At 51.6% G+C, this 24,430-nt stretch overlaps 1 protein-coding gene across 3 annotated transcripts in view; it reads right to left on the bottom strand.

The window, feature by feature from the left end:
* The window catches only part of EXOC6B (exocyst complex component 6B), a 218,297-nt gene that overhangs the window by 43,703 nt on the left and 150,164 nt on the right, over positions 1–24,430 (bottom strand). For all 3 annotated transcript variants that reach the window (XM_035103719.2, XM_035103722.2, XM_060278290.1), the window contains exons 19-20: positions 19,380–19,521; positions 6,088–6,161 (exon numbers count right to left, since the gene is read on the bottom strand). In XM_035103719.2, coding sequence (XP_034959610.1) covers positions 6,088–6,161; positions 19,380–19,521 — 216 coding nt within the window. The remainder of the gene's footprint in view (positions 1–6,087; positions 6,162–19,379; positions 19,522–24,430) is intronic.

The raw sequence follows: 24,430 nt of genomic DNA, 5'->3' as shown, positions 1-24,430 counted from the left end.
AAAAGCGCTGTTCAGAAAAATGGTTTGCACAATTCACTAAGGTAGATAGTTGTAAGACAAATTCAACAGGGTAACAACCAACTGTACATACATTAGAAACTCAGTTAAAACTATTTAGTTGAATTAATTCTACAAAATTCACAAACTTGATCCAGCGATAGCAGCTTTTCAAAGTTACGCTGCCAGCACCACGTTGCCACCCCCTCGTCTCCTAGTGCCACCACACCCAGGTGTGTCATCCCACTGCCCACTTGGGGAACCCCTGGCCCAGGGGGTCCCAGGAAGACTTTCCTACACAACTCCCCACCTCTCATGCACACACAAGCTTATGAGATCTGCCCTAGAGTGAAAATATAGATTCCTCCAGATCTCCATTTACCAGGCTTTGAAATCGGAAAAAGGCACAACCATGGAGCAAAATTCACAATTGGCGATTGTGGGTGGGGAGGGTGGGTAGCCTTGTCTTCAGCATGGGGCTCCACAGTTCAACACAACGCTTCCAAGGACGGCTGCAAGGGTGACAAAAGATGTAAGGAAGGAAAGCCAGCAAGGAAAAGGAAAGAGGAAGTCAAGAGAAAGGAGGCGAGGAATGTGGTGTTTTCAAATTCAGGTGGAACAAGATCCCTTCCACCTCGACAATTCCATGATGACGCCTCTTCTTCGGGTTTTTTTGGGCCCCTACACACACACATGTCGTGGGCCACAACCTGTGCCTCTTGCATGTCTTTCCAAAAGGATTCCTCCTCCGTACCTGGCAGCAGCATCCCTAAGAGCCAGGTGACACATTCGAGACACACACGCCCCTTCTTGAGTAACAGACACCACCTCCTCTCCTTGATAGGACCTGATGAAAAATTCACCATGGCTCCGGCTGCAGCGCCAGGGAAGGAGCTGGCAGGCCGGGTCTCTTTTTACCTTCCTCGGGTTACAGCTCTGACCCAAGAGCATCGCACGGCTGTCAGGATGTGGTGCTGCACATTCTCAAGAGCAGCACCATTTATGAGGGAGCCCAGACCCGCTGAAAGGGAGCCCTTGGCACTCTCTCACAGCACCAGGGCTGGGAGGGCTCCTGGGTTTCAGCTCCAGGGTCCGCCTGTTTTGATGCTGATGCTGCTCCTGCCCCCCTCCCCCCAAAAAAAATTGCTCAAGATGAGGCAGAGGGCTACAACTGGGTCGCTTCTCCACAAGTCAGGTGTGCTTGCAACAGTAAGAGATGTGATGAAGCAGGCTCTGAGCCAGAAGATACATTTTTTAAATAAAAAAACCCAAATTCTGAACCAAGGAAATCCAAATCAGCAGTCAGAATAACTGCATGTAAATTAAACACATCTGGATCCGTTTCGCATAATGAGACTTGCTTCCAAGATTTTGGGGTTGTTTTTTTTCTGGTTAAAAGGAGAAATGAAAGTGGCTGCAAGACTCGGCACCGGGTAAAGCGACCCAAGCAGGGCAGAGAAATTTTATCCAGAACTTCCTGACCTGGGCCTCCTTTGCCCACCTGACTCACCTGACTCCACTCCATCCCCACTCCTGAACCATGAGGACGACTCTTATGAGCTATGGACGGGGCAGGGGCACAATTCTGTGCAAGGCCCCCCCCCCCCCATTCCAGATTCCTCCTCCAGATTCACCTTGTGTTGTACAGTACTTCAGAAAAGAGAGAGATTAACACCAACTTCTTTCCCATTACATTCTAGTGTCCTCAGCTCCTATTGTTTGTGATTTGTTGTTTTCAGTGATATCTTTTGTTTTGTTTAAATTTGCTGGTTGCTCAGAGACCCCGCTTTGGGGTGGGAAAATGGGATATAGGTGGATCCATGAATATATCAATCAAGGGTTTGTACATGATCTGCTGCAGGACCTCCTGCAACGACCACCTGAACAGGAGGATGCAGGAACAGGGTCTTTTGTGTGGTGGCACCTCCTGCCCCTTGGACCTCCTGCTCTTCTCTTGCACATCAGTCAGGCACCATTATCAGAGTCTCTTCAGATCCCACTGAGGACCTGCCTTTTAAGTGGAGGTTTGTGCCTGAACTGGATTTGAAATGGCTTCTCTATGTATGCTCCAGTTGTTAAAACGCTTCAAAATGTCTCATGGGAAGCGAGTCCTCCCCATATCCATTAAATCTGAATTAATTAAAAGTCCATAGAATCATAGAATCATAGAGTTGGAAGAGACCCCAAGGGCCATCCAGTCCAACCCCCTGCCAAGCAGGAAACACCATCAAAGCATTCTTGACATATGGCTGTCAAGCCTCTGCTTAAAGACCTCCAAAGAAGGAGACTCCACCACACTCCTTGGTAGCAAATTCCACTGCCGAACAGCTCTTACTGTCAGGAAGTTCTTCCTAATGTTTAGGTGGAATCTTCTTTCTTGAAGTTTGAATCCATTGCTCCGTGTCCGGTTCTCTGGAGCAGCAGAAAACAACCTTTCTCCCTCCTCCATATGACATCCTTTCATATATTTGAACATGGCTATCATATCACCCCTTAACCTTCTCTTCTCCAGGCTAAACATACCCAGCTCCCTAAGCCGTTGCTCATAAGGCATCATTTCCAGGCCTTTGACCATTTTGGTTGCCCTCTTCTGGACACGTTCCAGCTTGTCCGTATCCTTCTTGAATTCATCAGTCCTTCCATTCACCAGTCCTCTTGGAAATGGCCAAGCCATTGGCAAAAGCCACCGCTTCTCCAAAGTGGAGGGACCCCAAATACAACACACACACACACAAACAAGACCACTTCTTGGCCATTTCCATCTGGTCTGCTGAGGGAGGATGCCAACTGGGTTTCTCAACTGAGAGCTTTGCTCCTGCTGCTGCTTGGTGTCCTTTCCTGGGACAGGAGAAAACTAGACACCTGCCTGTGCCACGCTCTTCTCTTCTCTTCTCTTCTCTTCTCTTCTCTTCTCTTCTCTTCTCTTCTCTCTCTCTCTCTCTCTCTCTCTCTCTCTCTCACACACACACACACACACAGATACATACACCAAGGCTCATCGGCTCGGCAAACAGATATAGGTTTCCTGGGGTTGCCTGCTGAGCCATTTGCCAAGTGTTGAAATGTTCCTATGGCTGTGGATCCGATTGTGCAAATACTTTGCACACATCCCTCAATATAAGCAAATCCACAGCTCTGACAGTTTCAATTCAAAACCTGCACTTGGTATTAAGAAAGGGAGGGGGATTTTTCAGAACTGGAACTTGAGCCCCTTTGGCTGGGAGGCCAAGTTGGACCAGCGGCAGGTCGCATACCCTCTTCCTTGCAAAAAAAGAGGGGGGGGGCTGCTGCTGGTTGATACTCCCACAGCACCCCCTACTGGCTGAAGGCCTGGGAAGGGAACCAACTGCACCTGGGCAAATGTTCTGGAGCAGAAGCAACGGGGGAAGACTCGCCCTCCCCGTGGGGAAAGCACAGCCCACATGCTGAAAAAAGAAGTTGCAGCTCTGAAGCTAAATCGTCTTAATGCAGCAGAAGCTCTCGCAGGATCCAGCCGACTTACTCAAAGGCTGGAATTTGACACTGTATTAAAACTGGCTGGGATTGACTCGAGTATTAAATAATCGTAGCCTGGGCAAATGCAGCCATACCAGTAAATGTAACTGCAGTTTCTTTCCTGGCTGTGCCAAAATATTTCAGCCATCATCCTCGCTGCGGCCCCTTTTGCAGAACAAAGATGGTACAGAATATATGCAGACAGCATCTCAAAAGCGACCTCTAGAGACCCCGTCCCATCCCTGGGTGACCCTTGGGGCAACAGAGGGGCTGGCAAGCCCACTGTGGGGAATGGGGATGGCCTGCTACTTTTCATCCCCTCCCTGCAAAACCACATTTAACAGGGCTCTAATACCTGCAAGACATCAAAATCTCTTAAGTGGTTTTCAAAACACTGCTATCGCCAATTAAACTTATATCCTGCCTTCCTCCCAATCGTTGTGGACTCCCATTCCTAGCAGCCCTAGGAACTATTTTCCAAAGCATCTGGACTTGAAATATGTCGCTGTGAATATACTTTAAGCGGGGTGTAGTGGGAAGGAGGGGGAAAGCAACACTTATGTGATACGTATCTTGACCTCCTTTTTGAATAAGCAAAGCAACTCCTTGGCATTTTGGACCACCCAGCATCACCTCCGATTCTAGGCTGCTGTCCTCTGGGGATGCTATTCAGAAGCCTGTAGTTTTCTACCTCTTTTCTTTTTTGCGACGGCTGCCTTGCCACCGTGCTTAGGGCAGGGGGCTGCAGGACAGGGCGTCCTGCTGCTCAAAGTATGGCTGGGTCAGACTCTTTGGAGAGCAAGGAGAATGGTTTGTATAGAACGGGAGGGCCTCTCCTGAGCAAGGATGGAGCAAGCACGCCAAGGCCACGAGGAGGGGTCCTGAGAACCAAACTATTGAAATCCTGACTGCAGGTGCCCCTTTGTGAGCAGCGTTCCCAAAAGGGTTACACACATAGACAGGTAATCGGTCTAATGGTGGTTTAGTCTGAGAATGAAACTGCATTGTTCCAAGGCAGTGGGCTGACTATGATCCCAGTGGAACATCCCAGGAGTCTGCCCTGCCCTGCTTAGAACCTTCCTTGAAGCACCTCACTGCTCAGTCACGGCCCAAGCTCAGAGCAGTCATCGAATCATAGAATTGGAAGGTAGTTCCAAGGGTCACCTTGTCCCAACCGCTGGAATGCAGGAATCCCAGCCCAAGAATCTCTTGACAGACGGCCATTCAGCCTCTGCTTAAAAACCTCCAAGGAAGGAGAGTCCACCACCTTTACAGTCAGAAAGTACTTCCTGACATTGTCATGACCTCCTTTCCTGCCATTTGAAGATTCAGACTAAACATTAGGAAGAACTTTCTGGTCAAAGTCACCAGAGCAATCTCAGCTCTTACGTTCTACCTCAAATCTGGGGTCTTCTCTTTCTTCCACAGCATTTGGGATCATTTTGTGGAAAGTCTGCAAACGAGGCAAAACAGCAACTTCCGACGGGGAAATGAGTCCGCACCACGGCACATCCCAGGACAGAAGCTGTTCTGGGATGGCCTGATCCCTCGGGGTGTAGAGAGGCTGAAAGCCGACTTGGCAGGGAATGGGATTGTGGGGAGGGAAGGAAGGAGGGAGGGTTGGGAAGAGAGCAAAGCTGATCAATCCAAGAGAGCCGATGGGGGCTACAGAAAGACCCCCATGGCCAAGAGAATGCCATTGCGAATGGAAGCCCATGTCGGCCTCGGAAACAAACGGCACTGCATCATCGTGGCAGCTGAGACAAAGCGGGGTGTCTTTTAATGGACAAAGATTGTTTTGATGAAAAAAGGGCATCCGTCATTGCATCTCACTTCATTCAGACTTTCTCCTCTACCACCATCCATCTTCACTGCCAACAGATGACAGAAGCGAGGCCGCTGCCACCACCCCACACGCCCCCCCCCCCACAGACCGGGGTGTCACCCCCGCTCCATAACAAATGACTTTGCTGGAAAATGGCCCCTTTCCTCCGTATCTGCGCTTGCCAAAGCCCAGGGGCACCCTATGGCCCACCACAATCAACGAGGCTGCCATAATGAGGTCCCACTAATGGGTGGAGCCTCTCGCCACCGATGGAAGCGGGAACAGAAGCGGCACAGTTTGGGGCTGGAGGCAGCGCCTGTGAGAAAGAACATTCGCCTCCCCCAGGACGCACCAATGAAACGCATGCGCACACAAACACCCCATCCTTGCGCATAGCGGAATGCAAAGCCTTCCAGCCAGGCATTATGTGCAAACAAAAAAGTCATGCCAGCAGGAGCGGCCCCAGCAGCCCAGGCCAAGCCACCTTTCCTCCACTTGGATAGGGTCCAGCCGAACCCAACCCACCCGTGGCCCCAAGGGCTATCAAGGGCCACCACCTCTCTCCCGCTGCTTCCATAGGCAACTCCACGAAACCGGTGGCCACGTCCATGAGGGTTGACGTTGGCGATGGCGGCGAGGAAGGAGAGGTCTCCGGCCCGGCTCGCCAACCCCGCCCCCTCCTCCCTTCCCCTTCTCCTTCCCTTAAGACCTGATGGTCTTCAGTCACACATCTTAAAAGGAGCACAAAACACCAGAACACAAAGACGTACTTGTCTCAAGTCGATGAAGGCCAACTGCAGTGTGTCCCCTTGGAACCCAGGCACTGGGCCGGATCTGGCAAACTCTGTGGGAAAGAAGAGAGGATAAAAAGCGCTTTTAACTAACCATGGACAGGGAGATTGGCAGACGGATGACAGCGGAGACAACAGCGGCTGGGGGAGAGGAGGACCGCACTTCTAAGGAGCAAGGTCTCCCTCCCTTCCAGCTTTTTGTTCACCCTTCAAAATTTGTGTCATCAAAACACCATTAATTCCACCATCCTGACAGCAAGGAAACTGTACTAATTCGACCTGAAATTTATTCCCATGAGCTTCACTGGGCTCCAGAGTATTTGTTTTGTGAATGGACAAACAATTTGCAAAGAAGAAAAGCATTGGGGGGAATGGAGGGAGAGGACCGGGGGGGGGGGGTCAATGGAAAAAGTTTTCCTCCCAACACAATAAAATCTTCAGCTGTGAAACCCTTTTCAGTTCCGAATGCTATTTATATTTGGGGGCACTGAAGGAATTTTCTAATTTCATGCCTGTCACAGTGATCTATGCACATTTGTCAAAAATAAATAAGCCAGGCTACTCCATTAATTACGTTGGAACAGAATAACATCTCCAACTGATATATCATATCATTGCACAAGGGCCAGAAAGTGGGGGAGAACCCCACCCACCGCTGCCATTGCACGAAACAGCCATTTATTCTGAAGGCGGCCATTGGACGAGCAGCTCGTGGCAACAAGGGTCAAGGGAAAGATCCTCAGGTCCTTCTCTCTTCTGTGTCACCTGGATTCAAAGTTTCGGGTCTAAATCCATTATGTGGTACAGAATTGTTTAAACACCACATCACAAACAACACAGTATGAATGCTGGAGACCTGTTTGCTGCCTTGCGAAGTTCACATACGGAAGGTAAAGCAAGGCTATCCCACCTCCTCTTGCCTACCTTGAGTAAACTAGAAGCATCACCCTCCTAGGAAACTCAGGGCCCTGAGCATCACAAGAGGAGACTCACATTTCATCTCCCTAAATTGTTCACCTCACAACCCAAGATGCTGGAGAAACACACAAGGTTGGTCCAGGGACTTGGGTCCCCTCAGGCAGCTGCTCTACACAAGACGTTGTGTAGCAGCGACGTTGCAGGGGTGCATCTCTCCAATGGTGTTTTGCTTTACGGGTGCCCCAAGTGAACACTGGATGGTCAGCAATGCAGCACGCCACTCCGCACCCTCTAGGAAGGCCAGGAAGAATGCTGGGCACCAGTGACTCATTGCAGGGTGTCACTCAAGAGGCAACATCTTCTAGGCCCTCTCAAAATTGAGCATGGGCAGGTTACTGGAAAATGATGGCAGAACCCCTACCCAGGTCGAGGAGTTCGTGATCGATCAAGATGCACATTGAAAATTAATTAACGGACGTCTTTCCCATGCTGGAATTTTATTACTTGTTAAGATTTATTTGTCGTCGAGACAAAATCTAAGGTAGGAATGAAAAATGAAGTCTTGGGAAGCTGGGTGTGTGACAGAGCGGGAGGCTTGTTCTTAGACTTTTATTCAAAACACAGCATAAAGCACAGCCCCAACTTTTGCACAAAACACACATTTTGGTGTTGTCCGTGGCAACTAGCTGAACCCACCTGACCACTCGTCTAGAGCAGTAGTGTCCAAACTCTTTTCAAAGAGGGCCAGATTTGATGAAGTGAAGGGCCATGAGGGCCAACCAAAGTTGTCGAGCTTTTTATAGAGTTGAAATTCTTGAGCTTTTTAAAGGATTTTACCCCAGGAAATAAACTGCCACAGGGGCTGGATTAAACCGACCGGAGGGCCAGATTAGCCCCCCAAAAGGACTTTGGACATGCCTGGTCTAGAGCCTTTGTAGATAATTTGGTTGTTCGTAGCAAATACCAAAGCAGACCCATTAGCTCAGCAACACTTTCCTGCACAGATAGTGTTTTGAAAATATTATAGTGGGCTTTGGGATATGTTTCATGTAGCTTTGTTAAGTGTGACTTCTGAATATGCTCTGGTCCTGAAAGAGATGCATGTGCCAGAGTCTTGGGGTGAAGCATGCAGCTATGTTCAGATTGCGCTGTGTCCTTGAAAACTGGAGGTCATCCCCTGTTGACCTGTGCACTGCAAGGGTAGGGACCCTGCTGAACTACAACTCCTGTCATCCTTGACCTCTGGCCATGGTTTGGTTGCCATGCAGTGTGGCATCAGGAATGGCCAGCCTGAGGGGAGCTGATGCCACACTGCATGGCATCCAAACCAGAGCACCCTCCGAAGCCCTCGCCCTATTAACTAGGCTCTCTGTGAGCATTTATACCTTCCGCCTTCAAATACCTGCCATCTCCACAGCAACTGGGAGCTTTCCCTTTGGGAGGATGATGTAACCTGGCTCAAGTTCTGATCATTCATGGGGCTGTGATGCGGTAATGATGCCACTTTTCGTGGCTCCGGCTCCTCCGAGTCAGGTCACGGCTAGGTAGGAATTCGTCCAGGACAGGCTGAAGTCCTGATTTTGCAGGCTTCTCAAGCCCTGCTGATGCTTTTGGGTCCTCCTGCCACCTGCACTCTAAACTGCCATGCAGCCAGGATGGTGCATAGGGATGTGAAGAGGCTGCGTTAGGTCCTAAGCCAGACTCATTGTGCACTGGGCCCAGGAGACTCTATTCCAGCCTTTCCCAGCCTGGAGCTTTCCAGATGTTGCTGTATACCCCTTCCTGCCACTTGGGCTGCCCACCTGAGCTTGCTCATCCTCCTGGGGCTGCCACTTCTGCCTCATCCTGTGTTTGTTCTTAGCCTTCCCTCCTGGAGCTGACCGATCAGTCTCTGCCCCTCCACTCTTCCAGATCACTTCTCTGCCTAGATCTCAAGCCTCAGCCCTTCAACCATGAACCAACGGAGGCAGCGGCTGCAGGCTAGCCTTGGAGAAGGGCGCAAGCTCTGGGGTAGAGCACCTGAGCTATGGCAATGTCCTTGAGCACCTGCTTCCCACACAGAAGGTGCCAGGTTAAATCCTTGCCACCTCCAGGCACAGCTGGCAAAGCCCCAACCTTGAGACCCTGGTGAGTGACTGCCAGCTAGTGCTTGTAATACTGAGCTAGATGGACCAAGGTTCTGACCCAGTGCCAGGTAGATTCCTTCGCTCACCTGCAGTCTGAATGGACGTCATGGGCAATGGTTGATTTACAACTCCATAGGTAAAGGTAAAGGTACCCCTGACCATTAGGTCCAGTCGTGACCGACTCTGGGGTTGCGCGCTCATCTCGCATTATTGGCCGAGTGAGCCGGCGTACAGCTTCCAGGTCATGTGGCCAGCATGACAAAGCCACTTCTGGCGGACCAGAGCAGCGCACGGAAACGCCGTTTACCTTCCCGCTGTAGCGGTCCCTATTTATCTACTTGCATTTTGATGTACTTTTGAACTGCTAGGTTGGCAGGAGCTGGGACCGAGCAACGGGAGCTCACCCCGTCACAGGGATTCGAACCGCCGACCTTCTGATCAGCAAGCCCTAGGCTCAGTGGTTTAACCACAGCGCCACCTGGGTCCCAACAACTCCATACATGGCATCATATGGCCATCAAGCTACCAGCCTCAAGATGACACAAACTGATGAGATGGTTTTCTTAAGATGCACAAGGTGTCTATTATTATTATTATTATTATTATTATTATTATTATTATTATTATGAATCACATGCCGCACAGAGTTCTCCAACTTGAACAGCCAGAGAGGTCATATTCTGAGCACAGCTTGCCAGTTGGATGTCAGAGCGCAAGTGTGCAAAACCTGCTGTTTAATTCCAGCCACCCCCCAGCCCAGGAGGGCACAGCCAGTTCTTCCATTGAGCCTCCTCAGTCAGGTGTCAGGACAATTAGCACAGAGCAGCCCAACGGCCCAGCGGGAGATTGCCCAGGAAACCATCGGATCCCTGTGCCGTGTCAGCAAGGCGAGAGGGGGTGGGGGGTGGGAGCAAGCGGGAGCGAGAGAGCAAGCCCCCTACACCATGGCCCCCTCGAGCAGAACATGGACCGAGAATGGAGCTGGCCCCGGTACAAAGGCCTGGCGCAGCCGAGAGGGTTGGGAGACCTGTGTTCAGGCCAAGGAAGTGATGCCTCCGCAAGGCCTGCAAGCAGGGGCCACCCACCCGAGGCGGGTTACAGGGGGACTCTAACCTCTTTCCCAAAGGCAGCGGGACAGAGGAATAGGAACCGCTAAGCCTTGGACAAAGGAGAAGAACTAAAGAGAGCCCAAGACAACTGAAGAGTTGGGGTGGGAGAAGGGGAGAGAAGGAGAAAGACCCACATGGGTTGATTATATGCAATGGACGTTTTTTCCTTTCGTTGGCTGTACAACAGAAACAAGACATATACAGAGAGGTCCCTGTACTTTACACACTGAAAAGGGGGGAAATATACCCCCTGCAAATTCCCATTCTTCCAGAAGCACAGAGGGCAGCCTTAATCCATCTGGGATACTGCCACCTCCTGGGTGGGTTCATCTTCCGACTGCCCCCACCATGACTGGAAGAGCAGGAGAACTCGCCCTCCCTCGCTCAACCTTATCAACGGGAACAAAGAGGTCAGTCACTTAGAAGAGCAAAGGACCGTGTGCCTTGCAAGCGCCCGCTAGACCCGGAAGAACCAGCCCAAGCCCATTCTGGGAGCCTTTCACCATTGCTCACTCCCTGGTCCTTCCCAGCCCATTTTTGGGAGGACTTTCCAAAAGCACACTGCCACACCTGCATGTAAACTGCATGACTTTTGTGCACACTCTTCCCACAAAATCCACATTTTTCCCCAATGTGCCTTTTCTCTCAATTGTACGTTTTATATGCATTTTTACATAAAATTTGTTATTTTGTGTGTGTGCACTTTTGTGGACCGAAACTGCATTACAAAAACCAAAGGAGTGCGTAGCCTGGCTACTGCTTGCAGCTCGGAAAGCAACTAAGTTTGGGAACGTCCAACTCTCTGTGTCTCTCTCTGCCTCCCTCCCTCCCTCCCTCACCCACCCAGTTTGAGCAAGCGGCAGTTGAGCCCTCCTGCCTGCCAGCTTCGGAGCAGAGGTGAGAGGTACCTCTGGCCAGCCATGGAAAAGGAAGGGGCCTGGCAGGCTCAGCCGCCCCGTCACCTCGCCTGACCTTCAAGAGCAACACTTGGACTCTGTGCGCCTTCCCCAAACTCCTGCCAAGACTTTCCAAGCAGGGCGGCTGCCTGCACTTTACTCAACAGCTGCAGGTAATCACGGGGAGGGGAAACGAAAGCGTTTGGAGCAGATCTGGAGGAGGAGGAGGAGGACATTGTTGCACAGAAGAAAGGGGCCATTATGGAAACGCCTTGGCTAGGGTGGCTGCTCTTCAGGTTTGGAGGGATGAGGAGGCTCCCCTCCTTCCACGGCTACGTTCAGACAGGACACGGAAATTGCTCCGCAAATCCCCAAGGAAGGAATGCAGAGACGGGGCCTCCGAGCACACTCCAATCTGCGCTAATGTCTCCCCACAAAGTACCGCAATTTATTCTGAATGGGCTTTTCATCCATGAAGGTGGCTCTCTGTTAGCACCTGCGGAGAGACGCCTAGGAAATGAAGAGCAGTGGCTAGGGAGCTGGGCCTGACCAGTGGGCCTCTCTCCCTGTCTCCTTCTGATGGCCAAGACTTGAAGCAAGCTGTGTACTGGGGCTTTGCAAGCACCCAGCTCCCCCAGGGCAAAACAAGCCTCCCTTCTTCTCCCTCTTTTCGTAATCAATATTCGCTTAAAGTTTTCCACATGAGATACAATAAAAACCACACTAATCTAAGAAAGAAAAATAGGGTTTTTTTTGGGGGGGGGAGATGAGGAAAGGAAGAAAGGGAGGTGGTAATTTGTTGTTTTTCATTTGTTCCCCTTTAGGGAAACAAACCTTGCTGGAATGAATGGGGGAGACTTTCCAGTATACTGGGCCCCAGATCACCCAGCACTCACCGCTCCCCATTTTTATTCTTCCACAAGTGTCTAATCTGTTAGGAGGGAAGTGAGGGAAGTGAGTAGCAAAGGCTCGGCAAGTGTGAGATGAGCTATGGATCATAGAAAGTCCTTCCCGCTCATGGAAATCAGCAGCGACCCTCGGGAGGAGACTTATCAGTCATGCCGTCAGCAAAGATCACCAGGAAATGAAGGGGGTTTGCGGGCCAGTGGGCCTGCAAAGCCTTTTGCCAGCATTTGCTTCTCTCAGAGAGTCTGAAGCTGACAGGCAGGAAGGAGAGAGCAGGGGCATTTCGGGCCTGGAGGGAGAGGCTCAGCTGCCCTGACCACGCAGGAGGGACAGCTCAAGGCCTTAGATCCACTCATCTAGCTTGGCATTGCCCACCCACTGGCCGGGAGCAGTTCCCCAGGGGTCCAGGCAGGGATCTCCCCCAGCTCCAGCAGGAGGTGCAGCTGGGGGTGCAACCTGGAGCCTCAAAGAAGCAAAGCAACCAATTTGTTAATATTCTACAGATTGCAGCTGCTTTGTTAATTGTATGATTGATGCTGTACTTGTGATGTTCTGTTCTGTTCTGGTTATTTATTGTTTGTAAGCTGCTTCCTTTGAATGGAAAGTGGTGTAGAAACACCCCTATCAGTCCAGTGCGCGGGGGGTCCCTTGCTCCCTTTGCAGAACAGACTTCAGGCGGACTGTTTGGTCTCACCATTTCTGCAGGCTGGAGACCTGGGAATTTGAATAGCAGGCTTCTTAGGTATCTGCTTGCATTTCACTGCAGGCGACTGAGACCCCACAGAAAAATGCAAGATGCTTGTGAGGGACAGGGGATATCGCGAAGTCCCTCCCCTCCTGAGTTCAAGCCCATCCCCGAGCACAGGGGAAAGCAGAGAGAGTTCCGATGCCAGTGGGGAAGCAGGAAGTCGGGGCCGAGGCTCAGGCAAGGTAGAGGAGCCAGGGTCCCAGGTGGGACAGGAAGGGGCGAATAAGGGGGGGAGACCCATCCCCCCAACTCCGGAATTACGCAGAAAGAGGAGGGGAAAGAGGATGGGTCTGCCAAAGCTTTTGTGTTGGAGAAAGACGCGCCAAAAGCCATTCGGAGGTTCTGAAACCGACTGACCACATCACTCCGTGTAAATAGCAATGACTTCAGCACTGTAAATACGCAGCACCAATAAAAGAATAAAATGCAGAGCTGCGTAGCGTCGTTACTCTGAAGTAGCCCACTCCGGCCACTGTGACAGCAACCTCCGAATCCTTTTTTGGGCTACTTTGGAGTTGCCGGGATGAGCGTGTCAGAGGCGGAGAGATGGCGGCAGATCGCGGAGCAAGCCCAGCAAGAACTGCAGCAGCTGTCGCTGCAGGCGCAGGGGGAATTGAAGGCAGCTAAAGAAGAGACTAAGAAGGTCCAGGACGACCGGCTACAACTTGCGGAACAGGTGAGAGCGCTACAGGAAAGAGAGCAGGAATTAAGGGCGGTGGCGGTAGACCTCCAAAACAAGCTGGATGCAGAGAAAAACAAGGCGGGAGGGGCACCCCAAGTCCAAGTGCTGCCAGGAAGGAGAGCCGGGACCCTAGTAAGCAAGTTCAATGGAGACCCGAGGGAATATCAGGGCTTTGAGACTGAGATTGTGTATGCTCTTGAGCTGCACCACGATGAGTTCCCTGATGATGAGCACCGGGTAGCGTTTATTGTGGAGCACCTTACCGGGGCAGCCAGGGAGTGGCTAAGACCGTTAATCGCAACAAAGAATCCTTGCATGAAGAATGTCAAACTATTTCTAGAAGGTTTGAAAACGATGTATTCGTCCGATAGTCATATGGACCAGACTAAGGAGGAACTTCATAATTTACGCCAAGGAAATATGACAGTTCGCGCGTATTGGGCGAAATTCACCATGCTGGTGCACAGATTGGGGTGGGAATTAGAGTCACCCCCAATGCAAGCGGCGTTCTACTTGGGGTTGCATGAGGAGGTGAAGGATGAGCTCTCAAGAGGTCCAAAGCCCAGTAATATGGATCAGCTGAGCAAAGCGGCTCTGGCGGTGGGGGTGAGACAGGAATCCCGGTGGAGCGACAAGCAAGCAACGCGCGCAAAGCGGGCTTGGTTCCCACGGTCGCAGGAGAAGCCACTCCCCCAACAACCCTTTCAAGCCACGCCTGGGGCCAGCCAGGACCAGGAACCCATGCAGATTGATAGCGCGCGCGCGCGGGCTTTTCAAACCCCAGCGGCGCCAAGACGCAAGGAGGGAAGGGGCGGGAATTGCTTTCTCTGCAACTCCCCCCAGCATCTCGTCAGAGACTGCCCACATCGCAGGGAGTGGCAAGGAAAGGCGGGAACGGTTGTGCCCTCCCCCACTGACGCAGTACCACAGCAGGGAAACGGGAAAGCCTGGCTGCAGGAGACAAGGGGCAGCAGCCAGGCACAGTCAGCAGACAACAGCCCCAGCCCACCCACCCGCACAGAGAGGAGCAGAGCCAGCCCACCCCTCCCAGAGCAGGAGTGGTTCTAGAAGTGACGCTCATGCGCCCAAATGGCTATCCCCTGACGGTCCTCGCCCTAATTGACAGTGGTGCCTCAGCCAACTTCTTCTTGAGAAACTTTGCAGAAGAGCACCAGATCCAGCTTCTGCAGCTGGATTTTCCTCTGCACGTGGCAACCATTGACGGCAGAGAGCTGCTGGGAGGGGCCATCACTCATCAAACCCCCCCCATGAGAATGACGGTGGGAAGGCACTCAGAGACACTGGCATTCAACGTCACCACCATCTCAGACCCCCCCATCGTCTTGGGCATGAGCTGGCTGGCGCGCCACGACCCCTCCATCAGTTGGCACCAGAGATGCATCACGTTTGGGTCGGACTTTTGTCTGGAACATTGCATGCAGCACCAACCAGGGGAGGGGCCTCCAATAGCCACGGTGGCCACCATGCACGTCAAAGGGGGTGAGGCGATACCCAAGCCGTACTGGGACCTGCAGGAGGTCTTCAGCGAAGTGGAGTCCGACCACCTACCCCCGCACAGGCCTTTTGACTGCCAGATCAACCTGGTGCCAGGGGCAACTATACCCCCAGCCAAGCTGTACGCCATGTCGGACCAGGAACTGGAGGATCTGCGCGCTTTCATCGACAAGAACCTCAAGCGGGGGTTCATCAGAGAAAGCAAGGCAGCAGGGGGCAGCCCGGTCTTCTGGGTGGACAAGAAAGACACGCAACAGCGCCGTCTTGTGGTGGATTTTAGACGGCTGAATTCAGTGACAGAGCCAGTGGCGTTCCCCATGCCCAGGGTGGATGATCTCCTGACAGCGGCACGCAGGGGCAAGATTTTCACCAAGCTAGACCTGAGGGGGGCGTACAATTTGATCAGGATCCGGGAAGGCGATGAATGGAAAACCACGATGTTCACGCCTCTGGGCTCTTTTGAATATCTGGTGATGCCCTTCGGGTTGCAAGGGGGCTCAGCATGCTTCCAGGCCTTCATGCACCACGTCCTGGGGTCCCTCCTCTTCAGGAAATGCTTGGTCTTCCTGGATGACATCCTTATCTATTCCGATGACCCAGTGCAGCATGTGAAAGATGTCAGGGAGGTGTTGCAGCGCCTGAAGGAGAACCACCTGTATGTGAAGCTGGAGAAGTGCAAGTTTCACACCAAGGAGGTGGACTTCCTGGGCTACAAGCTGTCAGACAAGGGGCTGGCGATGGACAAGGACAAGGTGCAGGCCATCCTGGACTGGCACAGCCCCAGGACGCGCAAAGATGCCCAACGCCTACTAGGCTTCGCCAACTTCTACAGGAAGTTCATCAAGAACTTCTCTCGCGTTACGGCTCCCATCACTGACTGCCTGAGAGGCAAGCAGAAGTTCAGGTGGACACCAGAGGCGCAAGCAGCGTTCGAAAGCCTCAAGAGGGTGTTCGCCTCAGACCAGAACCTGTTCCACGTGGTTCAGGACGCGCCCCTACGCGTGGAGACAGATGCTTCTGATAAAGCTGTGGGCGCCATTTTGTTGCAACTGGACGCCAACAGAGAGTGGAGACCCTGTGCCTTCTTCTCCAGGAAGTTGACCCAGCCAGAGCGAAACTACATGGTGTTTGATCGGGAACTTCTTGCGATCCACGCTGCGTTCCAGCACTGGAGACACTTCCTGGTGGGCGCCAAGCACCCCATCCAGGTGTGCACGGACCACAAAAACCTGGAGTTCTGGAGAACTGCCAGGGTGCTCAACCAGCGGCAGATACGGTGGGCAGAGTTCTTCGCGAACTTCAACTTCTCCATACACTACATCCCGGGAGAGCAGAATGTCAGGGCGGATGCCCTCTCCCGCAAGCCAGAGTACATGGAGGAGGAGGCGCCACCGGCACCCAGGCACATTTTCCCCCCGTCAGCATGGTCCTGCGGAGCAGCAGTGGTGAGCGAGGCAGAACTCACAGCACTGACGGCAGCGGATGAATTTGCCAACCGCATCTTCAGAGAACTGAGAGGGGGGGGGAGCAGGCAAAAGACTTTGCAGCACGCAGGGGGCTGCTTTTCTACAAGGGTGCACTGTACCTGCCCACCACCCAGCTTAGACGTACGGTCCTCAAGCAGATGCACGACAACCCAACGGCGGGTCATTTTGGGAGGGACAAAACCGCTCACCTAGTCATGAGACACTTCTGGTGGCCAGGGGTGCGGGAAGATGTTCGAGACTATGTACGGGGCTGTGACACCTGCCAGCGGGCAAAGGTGGTCAGAGCAGCGCCAGCAGGATTGCTGGAGCCCTTAGCCACACCACACAGGCCGTGGGAAGTGGTGTCCATGGACTTCATCACAGATCTGCCTTCTTCCAGGGGCAAGACCGCAGTGTTGGTGGTGGTGGACCTCATGTCCAAAATGTGCCACTTTATACCGTGTGCCAGGGCGGTCTCTGCAGAAGAGACAGCCAAACTGTTTGTTGACCACGTATTCCGACTGCATGGATTACCTTTAAGGGTTATTTCGGATCGTGGCCGCCAATTTGTTTCCAGGTTCTGGCGGCGGCTCATGAACCTCCTGCAGGTGGAGGTCAGCTTGTCGACGGCCAGACACCCGCAGACCAATGGACAGGCGGAGAGGGTCAACGCCATTCTGCAGCAGTACCTGAGATGCTACGTCAGCCAGCGGCAAACGGACTGGGTGGATCGCCTGCCACTGGCAGAATTTGCCTACAACAATGCGGTGCACGTCTCCACAGGGGTGTCGCCCTTTAAGGCCAATTACGGGCGCGACCTCAGATCTTTCCCAGAGAGGGAGGGGGAGGAGGAGGAGGAGGGCCCACAGGCTGAGGATTGGGCAGAGGAACTGGAGACGGTGCACCAGCAGCTCAGAGAACACTTGGAGAGAGCCAAGGAAGCGTACAAGAAGGGGGCAGATCGCCACAGGCGACCGGGGGAGGTCATTAGGGTGGGGGACAAAGTTTGGTTGTCCTCGGAGGGCCTTCCCATCAGAGGGAGGTGCAAAAAGCTGGCGCCCAGAAGGTTGGGCCCCTTCACGGTCACGCAACAGGTCAACCCGGTGGCATACAGGCTGGCACTGCCAGAGGACATGAGGGTGCACCCAGTGTTTCATAGATCGCTGCTGTCGCCGTACAGGGAAAGCAGCAGGCTCCGAGGCAGCGAACAAACCCCTGAGGGAGGGGGGGAGAGGGAAGGCAGGGAGCAACTCAATGAGGCCACGGCCATCCTGGACTCAAGGTGGGGGGTGGGGGGCCTGGAGTACCTCATGGCATGGGAGGATGCTCCACCGTCGCAGAATGAATGGGTCCCAGCCACTCAGATACAGGAGGAATTCCTGGTAGAAGAATTTCACGCCCTCTTTCCCCATAGACCCAAGCCCTGGCACATGGAAAGGGAGGGGGAGGGGGAGGAAGCACGGGAGAGCAGTTCACCATGGCGCTGGGAAGCGGAGTTTGAGGAACCAGAGGATGAGGTATGGGTGTCACCGAGATCCACCCAGTCAGAGGAAGGAGCAGATTGGCAGAACATTTTTACCCCTACCAGCTCTGACGCCACGGACTTTTTGGGATTCCCGTCCTCCCAGGCGGAAGGGGGGGGCTCGCAGGACTGGGGGGAGGTGTTCACACCAACGGGCTCGGAAGGTACTGAGTTCTTAGGCTTCCAGTCGTCACCGACACCTGGGGGGGGGACCTGGGGAGGGGTGAAGGAGAGCTTGGGAGGGGGGTGGATGTGAGGGACAGGGGATATCGCGAAGTCCCTCCCCTCCTGAGTTCAAGCCCATCCCCGAGCACAGGGGAAAGCAGAGAGAGTTCCGATGCCAGTGGGGAAGCAGGAAGTCGTGGCCGAGGCTCAGGCAAGGTAGAGGAGCCAGGGTCCCAGGTGGGACAGGAAGGGGCGAATAAGGGGGGGAGACCCATCCCCCCAACTCCGGAATTACGCAGAAAGAGGAGGGGAAAGAGGATGGGTCTGCCAAAGCTTTTGTGTTGGAGAAAGACGCGCCAAAAGCCATTCGGAGGTTCTGAAACCGACTGACCACATCACTCCGTGTAAATAGCAATGACTTCAGCACTGTAAATACGCAGCACCAATAAAAGAATAAAATGCAGAGCTGCGTAGCGTCGTTACTCTGAAGTAGCCCACTCCGGCCACTGTGACAATGCTAATACAAAACACACCAAAAAAAAGGTTGCAAAGGGGAGAAATTCCCTGCAGAGGTGAATGGAATTCTGTTGCAGCCAAGAGTGAGAACGGCCACCCGAGACAGGATGGGCCAGGTGGAAAAGAAAGGGGCAAGAAAGGGGAAAGAAAGGCTGGGAACCCACTCAGGTCAGCACACAGGAAAGAGCAAGGGAACCTAGGAAGTGGTCTTATACTTCCTGAAGGCATCTGAAGGCAGCCAGCCCTGTTTAGGGAGGCTTTTAATGTTTAATAGATTATTTTATTTCATTTTTCTGTTGGAAGCCACCCAGAGTGGCTGGGGAAACCCAGCCAGATGGGCGAGGTATAAAAAATAAATTATTATTATTATTATTATTATTATTATTATTATTATTATTATTATAGAGTCAGACCATTGGTCCATCTTGCTCAGTGCTGTCAACACTGACTGGCAGCAGCAGGTCATTTTATTGTACAGTATTTTTTAATATTTTGTTGGGAGCTGCCCAGAGTGGCTAGGGAAACCCAGGCAGACAGATGGGGTATAAATAAATAATAATAATAATATATTATTATTATTATTATTATTACCAAACAGCATGGCCTAAGCCTGCCTTGGGCGCGCCTATAGCAAAACCCAGCCCTCCTGTCCATCACCTGGCACCCCTCCCCACCCGGTCGGGCACATGGAAGAAGCCTTACGTTCACACTCCGCCACGTCCAGGTTGAACTGCTGCAAGGCCCCCAGCGAGAGCTGCCGGACTTCGGCTTCCAAGAGCAGCTGGGTCAGCGAAGTGGCCAAGTGCTTGCAGGCAGACATGCAGGCCGTCTGAGCCACCTTGCCCTGGAAAGCAAAACGGGGAAGAACGTCAGAAGGGCTGCCGCAAGAGGGCGAGATCTCCAAACAGGGGAAAGGGGAAATTGGGGGGGGGGAGAGATAAGGAGGAGGCGCACAGAACCACACAAGCCTTTCCCAACCAGTTCTGGGGGAGATTCGCCAGTGGCCTCAGCCCCGAATTGGCCTGGCCTTGATGACCTGCAATCGCTGGCAGATTCAGCCAAGGCAGATTCAGTTCCTTGACACCAGGCAGGGTTAAAACAAGTCACAAAAAGTGTTTTCTCGCCAAGCCTGAGGACACAGGAAGGGTTTCTTTCCTCTCCTGCATAAAATCCTGGCATGATACAGGATAGGAAATGCTTTATCATACGAATAAGATGGTTGTGTAAACCAGCCCAGAGGGCGATGGGATCAAAGTGAGATTCCCAAAGTGGGAATCACTATGAGCCTGTTTAGAATTGCATTAATAGCTCGAACAATTTGCTTTTTCCTTGCTTGATTTAAATGCTACTGTGTTTCTGATATTATCATTATTATAGCAATCACAATGTTTGCTGACTTTTCAATGCAAATGCTGTTATTAGGAGCCATCCTGAGAGCAACATTTGTTACTGGAAAAGCAGAATGAGAATATTAAATCAAAGCCAACTTGCAAATTTCGTCTCAATGTTTAAGGTTTTTTAGGCATGGTTTGTTTGGTTTCTCCACTGCAGACAACATTTCCCACCATGCCGTCACCGTTAACTCTTGTCAGGTAGGAAACTGTGCCCTGCAAATTCCATAACTACTTTGGGCTTTCATCAATATAGAAAGGACACCTCCCATTCCAAGCAGGAAAGGGAGCCCAATAGGAAGCTTTAAGAAACATTTAAAATTGCTGAAAATTTAGAGAGAAATGGAGCAAAAGCATGGAAAGTCTGCTGCCTTAAAAAGAAAAGAAAAGAAACCAAGATGGAATAGCTAGCGCTTACGTTTGGGCCTGCAAGATTTACTGCTCCATTCCACTTCCAGTACATTCTAGTAAGACCTGCCACTGAAGCCAGCTAGTCCCCCGAGTTGATAGCAATAGAATCATAGAATCATAGAGCTGGAAGAGACCACAAGGGCCATCCAGTCCATCCCCCTACCAAGCAGGAAACACCATCAAAGCATTCCTGACAGATGGCTGTCAAGCCTCTGCTTAAAGACCTCAAAAGAAGGAGACTCCATCACACTCCTTGGCAGCAAGGTCCACTGCCGAACAGCTCTTACTGTCAGGAAGTTCTTCCTAATGTTTAGGTGGAATCTTCTTTCTTGTAGTTTGAATCCATTGCTCCGTGTCCGCTTCTCTGGAGCAGCAAAAAACAACCTTTCTCCCTCCTCTATATGACATCCTTTTATATATTTGAACATGGCTATCATATCACCCCTTAACCTTCTCTTCTCCAGGCTAAACATACCCAGCTCCCTAAGCCGTTCCTCATAAGGCATCGTTTCCAGGCCTTTGACCATTTTGGTTGCCCTCTTCTGGACACGTTCCAGCTTGTCAGTATCCTTCTTGAACTGTGCTGCCCAGAACTGGACACAGTAGTCCAGGTGAGGTCTGACCAGAGCAGAATACAGTGGTACTATTACTTCCCTTGATCTAGATGCTATACTCCTATTGATGCAGCCCAGAATTGCATTGGCTTTTTTAGCTGCTGCATCACACTGCTGACTCATGTCAAGTTTGTGGTCTACCAAGACTCCTAGATCCTTTTCACATGTGCTGCTCTCAAGCCAGGTGTCACCCATCCTGTATTTGAGGAGAAGGCCCTTCCCTTTGGTCCTATCTGCCCCCCCCCCGAGTTGTGATAGCAATATTTGGGCAGCTACCCACCAAGTGGCTTGGGAGGCGCTGGGCACCCTCTACTTGCGAGTGTCTGAATTCTCCCTGCCCTATCCATCAATCCTCTAAGCCATGGGTAATTCATTAACTGTGAAGCCTTAAGGGAAATAACACGAAGGGAGAGGCAATTATCCCCTTCGAAAGCCATGCAAAGAGAGAGAGATGCTGGAGGGAAAATACCCAACGCAAGATGTGCAAAGCTGGGGAGGCTGCTCACATGGGCTGCGTTTTCAGGAGCAGCAGATTACATGGAACCTGCAGCTAGAGTCTGAAGGAGAAAAGAGGCACCCTGACCTCCACACACACACACACACACACACACACACACACACACACACACCGCTGAGCATGAGACAGGCTGCCACATTCCTGAGATGAGATGCCTTTTGGGAACCTCCAAGAAAGGAAGAGCACACAGCCTTCCTGAGTTTCTGGTCCCTGCCTGGAAGGACCCTGAGATTTCTCAGCTTTCCCTTCACTCTGCAAGGGAGCAGCACAAGAGGCCTTCGTTCTCTTTATTATTAAATAAGGGAAACATCCCCCTCCTCTGGGTGGACACTTCAGATCAGAGAAAGCCAGAGAAAGTTTTAATCGCTGCTGCACACTCTATTACTGCATCTCAGTGAGTTTAAAAAACAAAGCAGAACACATTTATCTGTCCCTGTTGGACATACCAGGAGGATGAAAGTGGTGTCTCTCACCCTTTCAACCTCTGGTTTTCAGTGGTGGAAGCTCCAGCCCCCCTCCCCCAATGCAACTATCCACGGGTGGTGGTGTCAATCGTTGCTTAGCCTGGGTTAAGGAAGCAAAGGCTCCAGAGGTGCCTGGCAGCAAGATGCTGGAGAGATCCATCAACCAGAACGGCTGCTTGCTGTTTCCTGAAACATTAGAAATAACCCTCAAATGAAGGGGATGCAGACAGGAGCAGGAGCAGATTTGTGCCCACTGTGAAGCTGGCTTGTCCATATCAGATAAGTAGGTTGCAAAGTACACACAGCCTGGCACATTTACAACCCCTGAGATGGTTATCCTTGAAAGAAGCAGGCATCTCCGGCATCTGATGGGCGAGGCTTGGAGGCCACAATATGGCAGCTAGCCTCTCAAAAGGGCCACAAAACTCTTCTGATCTTGTTGCTACAGAATGCCAGAATCCAACGCTTTGAAGTTTATTCTTAATGCTAATGATGCCTTGCGGGAAGAGAACAACCACCTTTAATTATCCTTGCTACTTACGACGATGGCGTTTTGGAGGAACACCCCTTCCCCCGCCTCTTTGCCAGGTAAAATGAACAGTTTATTCTGAAGACGCATAATACGCTCTCATCCCAGAAAGCCAGAGAACGGTATGAAGCGAGTTGTTTGGAAAGCAAAGAAGGAAAACGACTCTTTATTCTCTGCCAGTGAAAGGAGACTGAACGTGAACCGAGTAATCCTGAAAGTCCCCTGCCGTTCTGATTCAGAACAGGACCGGACAGGCTCGGAGATCAACATGGGAAAAGAAATCTTTTGGGGGAGGGCAGGAGTTCCATGTCAGACCCAGGCCAATAAGAGACACGCTAAGAGGGACGGCTGTGGGGTGGCTGGGCTCCAATTCTCACCACATGGGCCCTGCTAGGTGAGGCTGGAGGGAGCGGAGTCCAGTCTGGAGGTCACCACAATAGCCACCCCTGACTTCTTATGAGCTTTGGGATCTTTGAAAAGGGGGAGGAATCTGGTGATCCCGCAACTCATGTCACCACCCTGGCTTATTCTCTCCTGTGCTTCAAATCTGTTCACAGACTCCATTTTCCTTATCAAACGCTTTCTCCCTGACCACAACACTTAATGAATCCCAGAATTATGGAGTTCAGAGGGACCCCAAGGGCCATCCAGCCCACCCCCTGCAACAAAGGAGCTGACGCTAAATAACTATTGACTAGGAGCAATACTATTTTTGCTGTGTGCGGAGGCAGGAGTCTGGCAGAAGGGAGGACAGTGCTTCTGGAGACAAGAAAGGGCACTGGGGGATGGAATGGAGACTGCGGAAGAGCCAAGGAATGGGCAGCCTTTGTGATTAACAGAGGAAAATAAATGCTGGCGGAGAAAATGGCAGGGCCCACCGAAACCCTGTTTTCTGGTAGCGTATCTGAAGAAATGCATCAAAGGCTGATGTTTTACGACAAATTACAGAAGCCACCAGGTTACTGGGGCTTGATGGCATTGGCCCAAGAACTTTAAAAGAATATCCCATGTGAATCTGATGCACTATTAACTTATATCAGCCTCATGGTGACCAGATGATCTAAGTGATATTTTTTACCTCGTAATTGTAATTTTATAATATTTATAGGGATAGGATTTTTATGAATGGAATTGATTTTGTTTACTTTTGTTTTGTTTTGTTCTGTTGTACGATGTACATTGTTTTGTGTTGATATCTTGATATGGGCCTATGGCCGTAATAAAGTACTGTATCAGCCTCATTAGTATATGCCTCATTAGCAGAGGACTGGGAGGTAGCTGGCATGGGCATCATTGGAACAAGAATACATATATGTTTAGAAGAATCTAGGTTAGAGTGGGAGTCAGGAAATTCCAATCTTATCACCCTACATTCTTAAAGGCTAGACTTGTCAAACTGATTGGCAGGACAGGCAAATGAAAGGTCTTCACAAAGCGTGCAGTAAATTCACGGAATCTGCTGCCACAGGACGTGGTGGCGGCTGCTCTAATCCATGGAGGAGAAGGCTCTGAACAACTACAGGGGTTATGGTCGCCATCAACAACTTCCAGGTTCAGAGGCTGCATCCTACCCACCCCCACCCCTGCCCAAAGGTGGATATGGGAACACCCCAAGGCTGTATCCCTGCCCTCATGGGAAGTAAGACAGGGGAGTCTTTTGTTGTCCTCTTATGCATCTCAATAGCTGTGCAACCGGTGCCTTGAAAGAAGCAGCACATTTCTTCTGACACTGAGAAGGAGGTGGGGGGACGTTGACAGAAGGATGACATACCCGCCCCAGTTGTGGTTTCTGGCACCCTGAGCACAAATCACTGTGAAAGAGCAGGC

The sequence above is a fragment of the Zootoca vivipara genome, chromosome 9 (assembly GCF_963506605.1).
Source record: "Zootoca vivipara chromosome 9, rZooViv1.1, whole genome shotgun sequence".
Taxonomy (NCBI): domain Eukaryota; kingdom Metazoa; phylum Chordata; class Lepidosauria; order Squamata; family Lacertidae; genus Zootoca; species Zootoca vivipara.
Note: the sequence above shows the minus strand (reverse complement) of the source record. Positions and strands in the feature narration are given on the sequence as shown.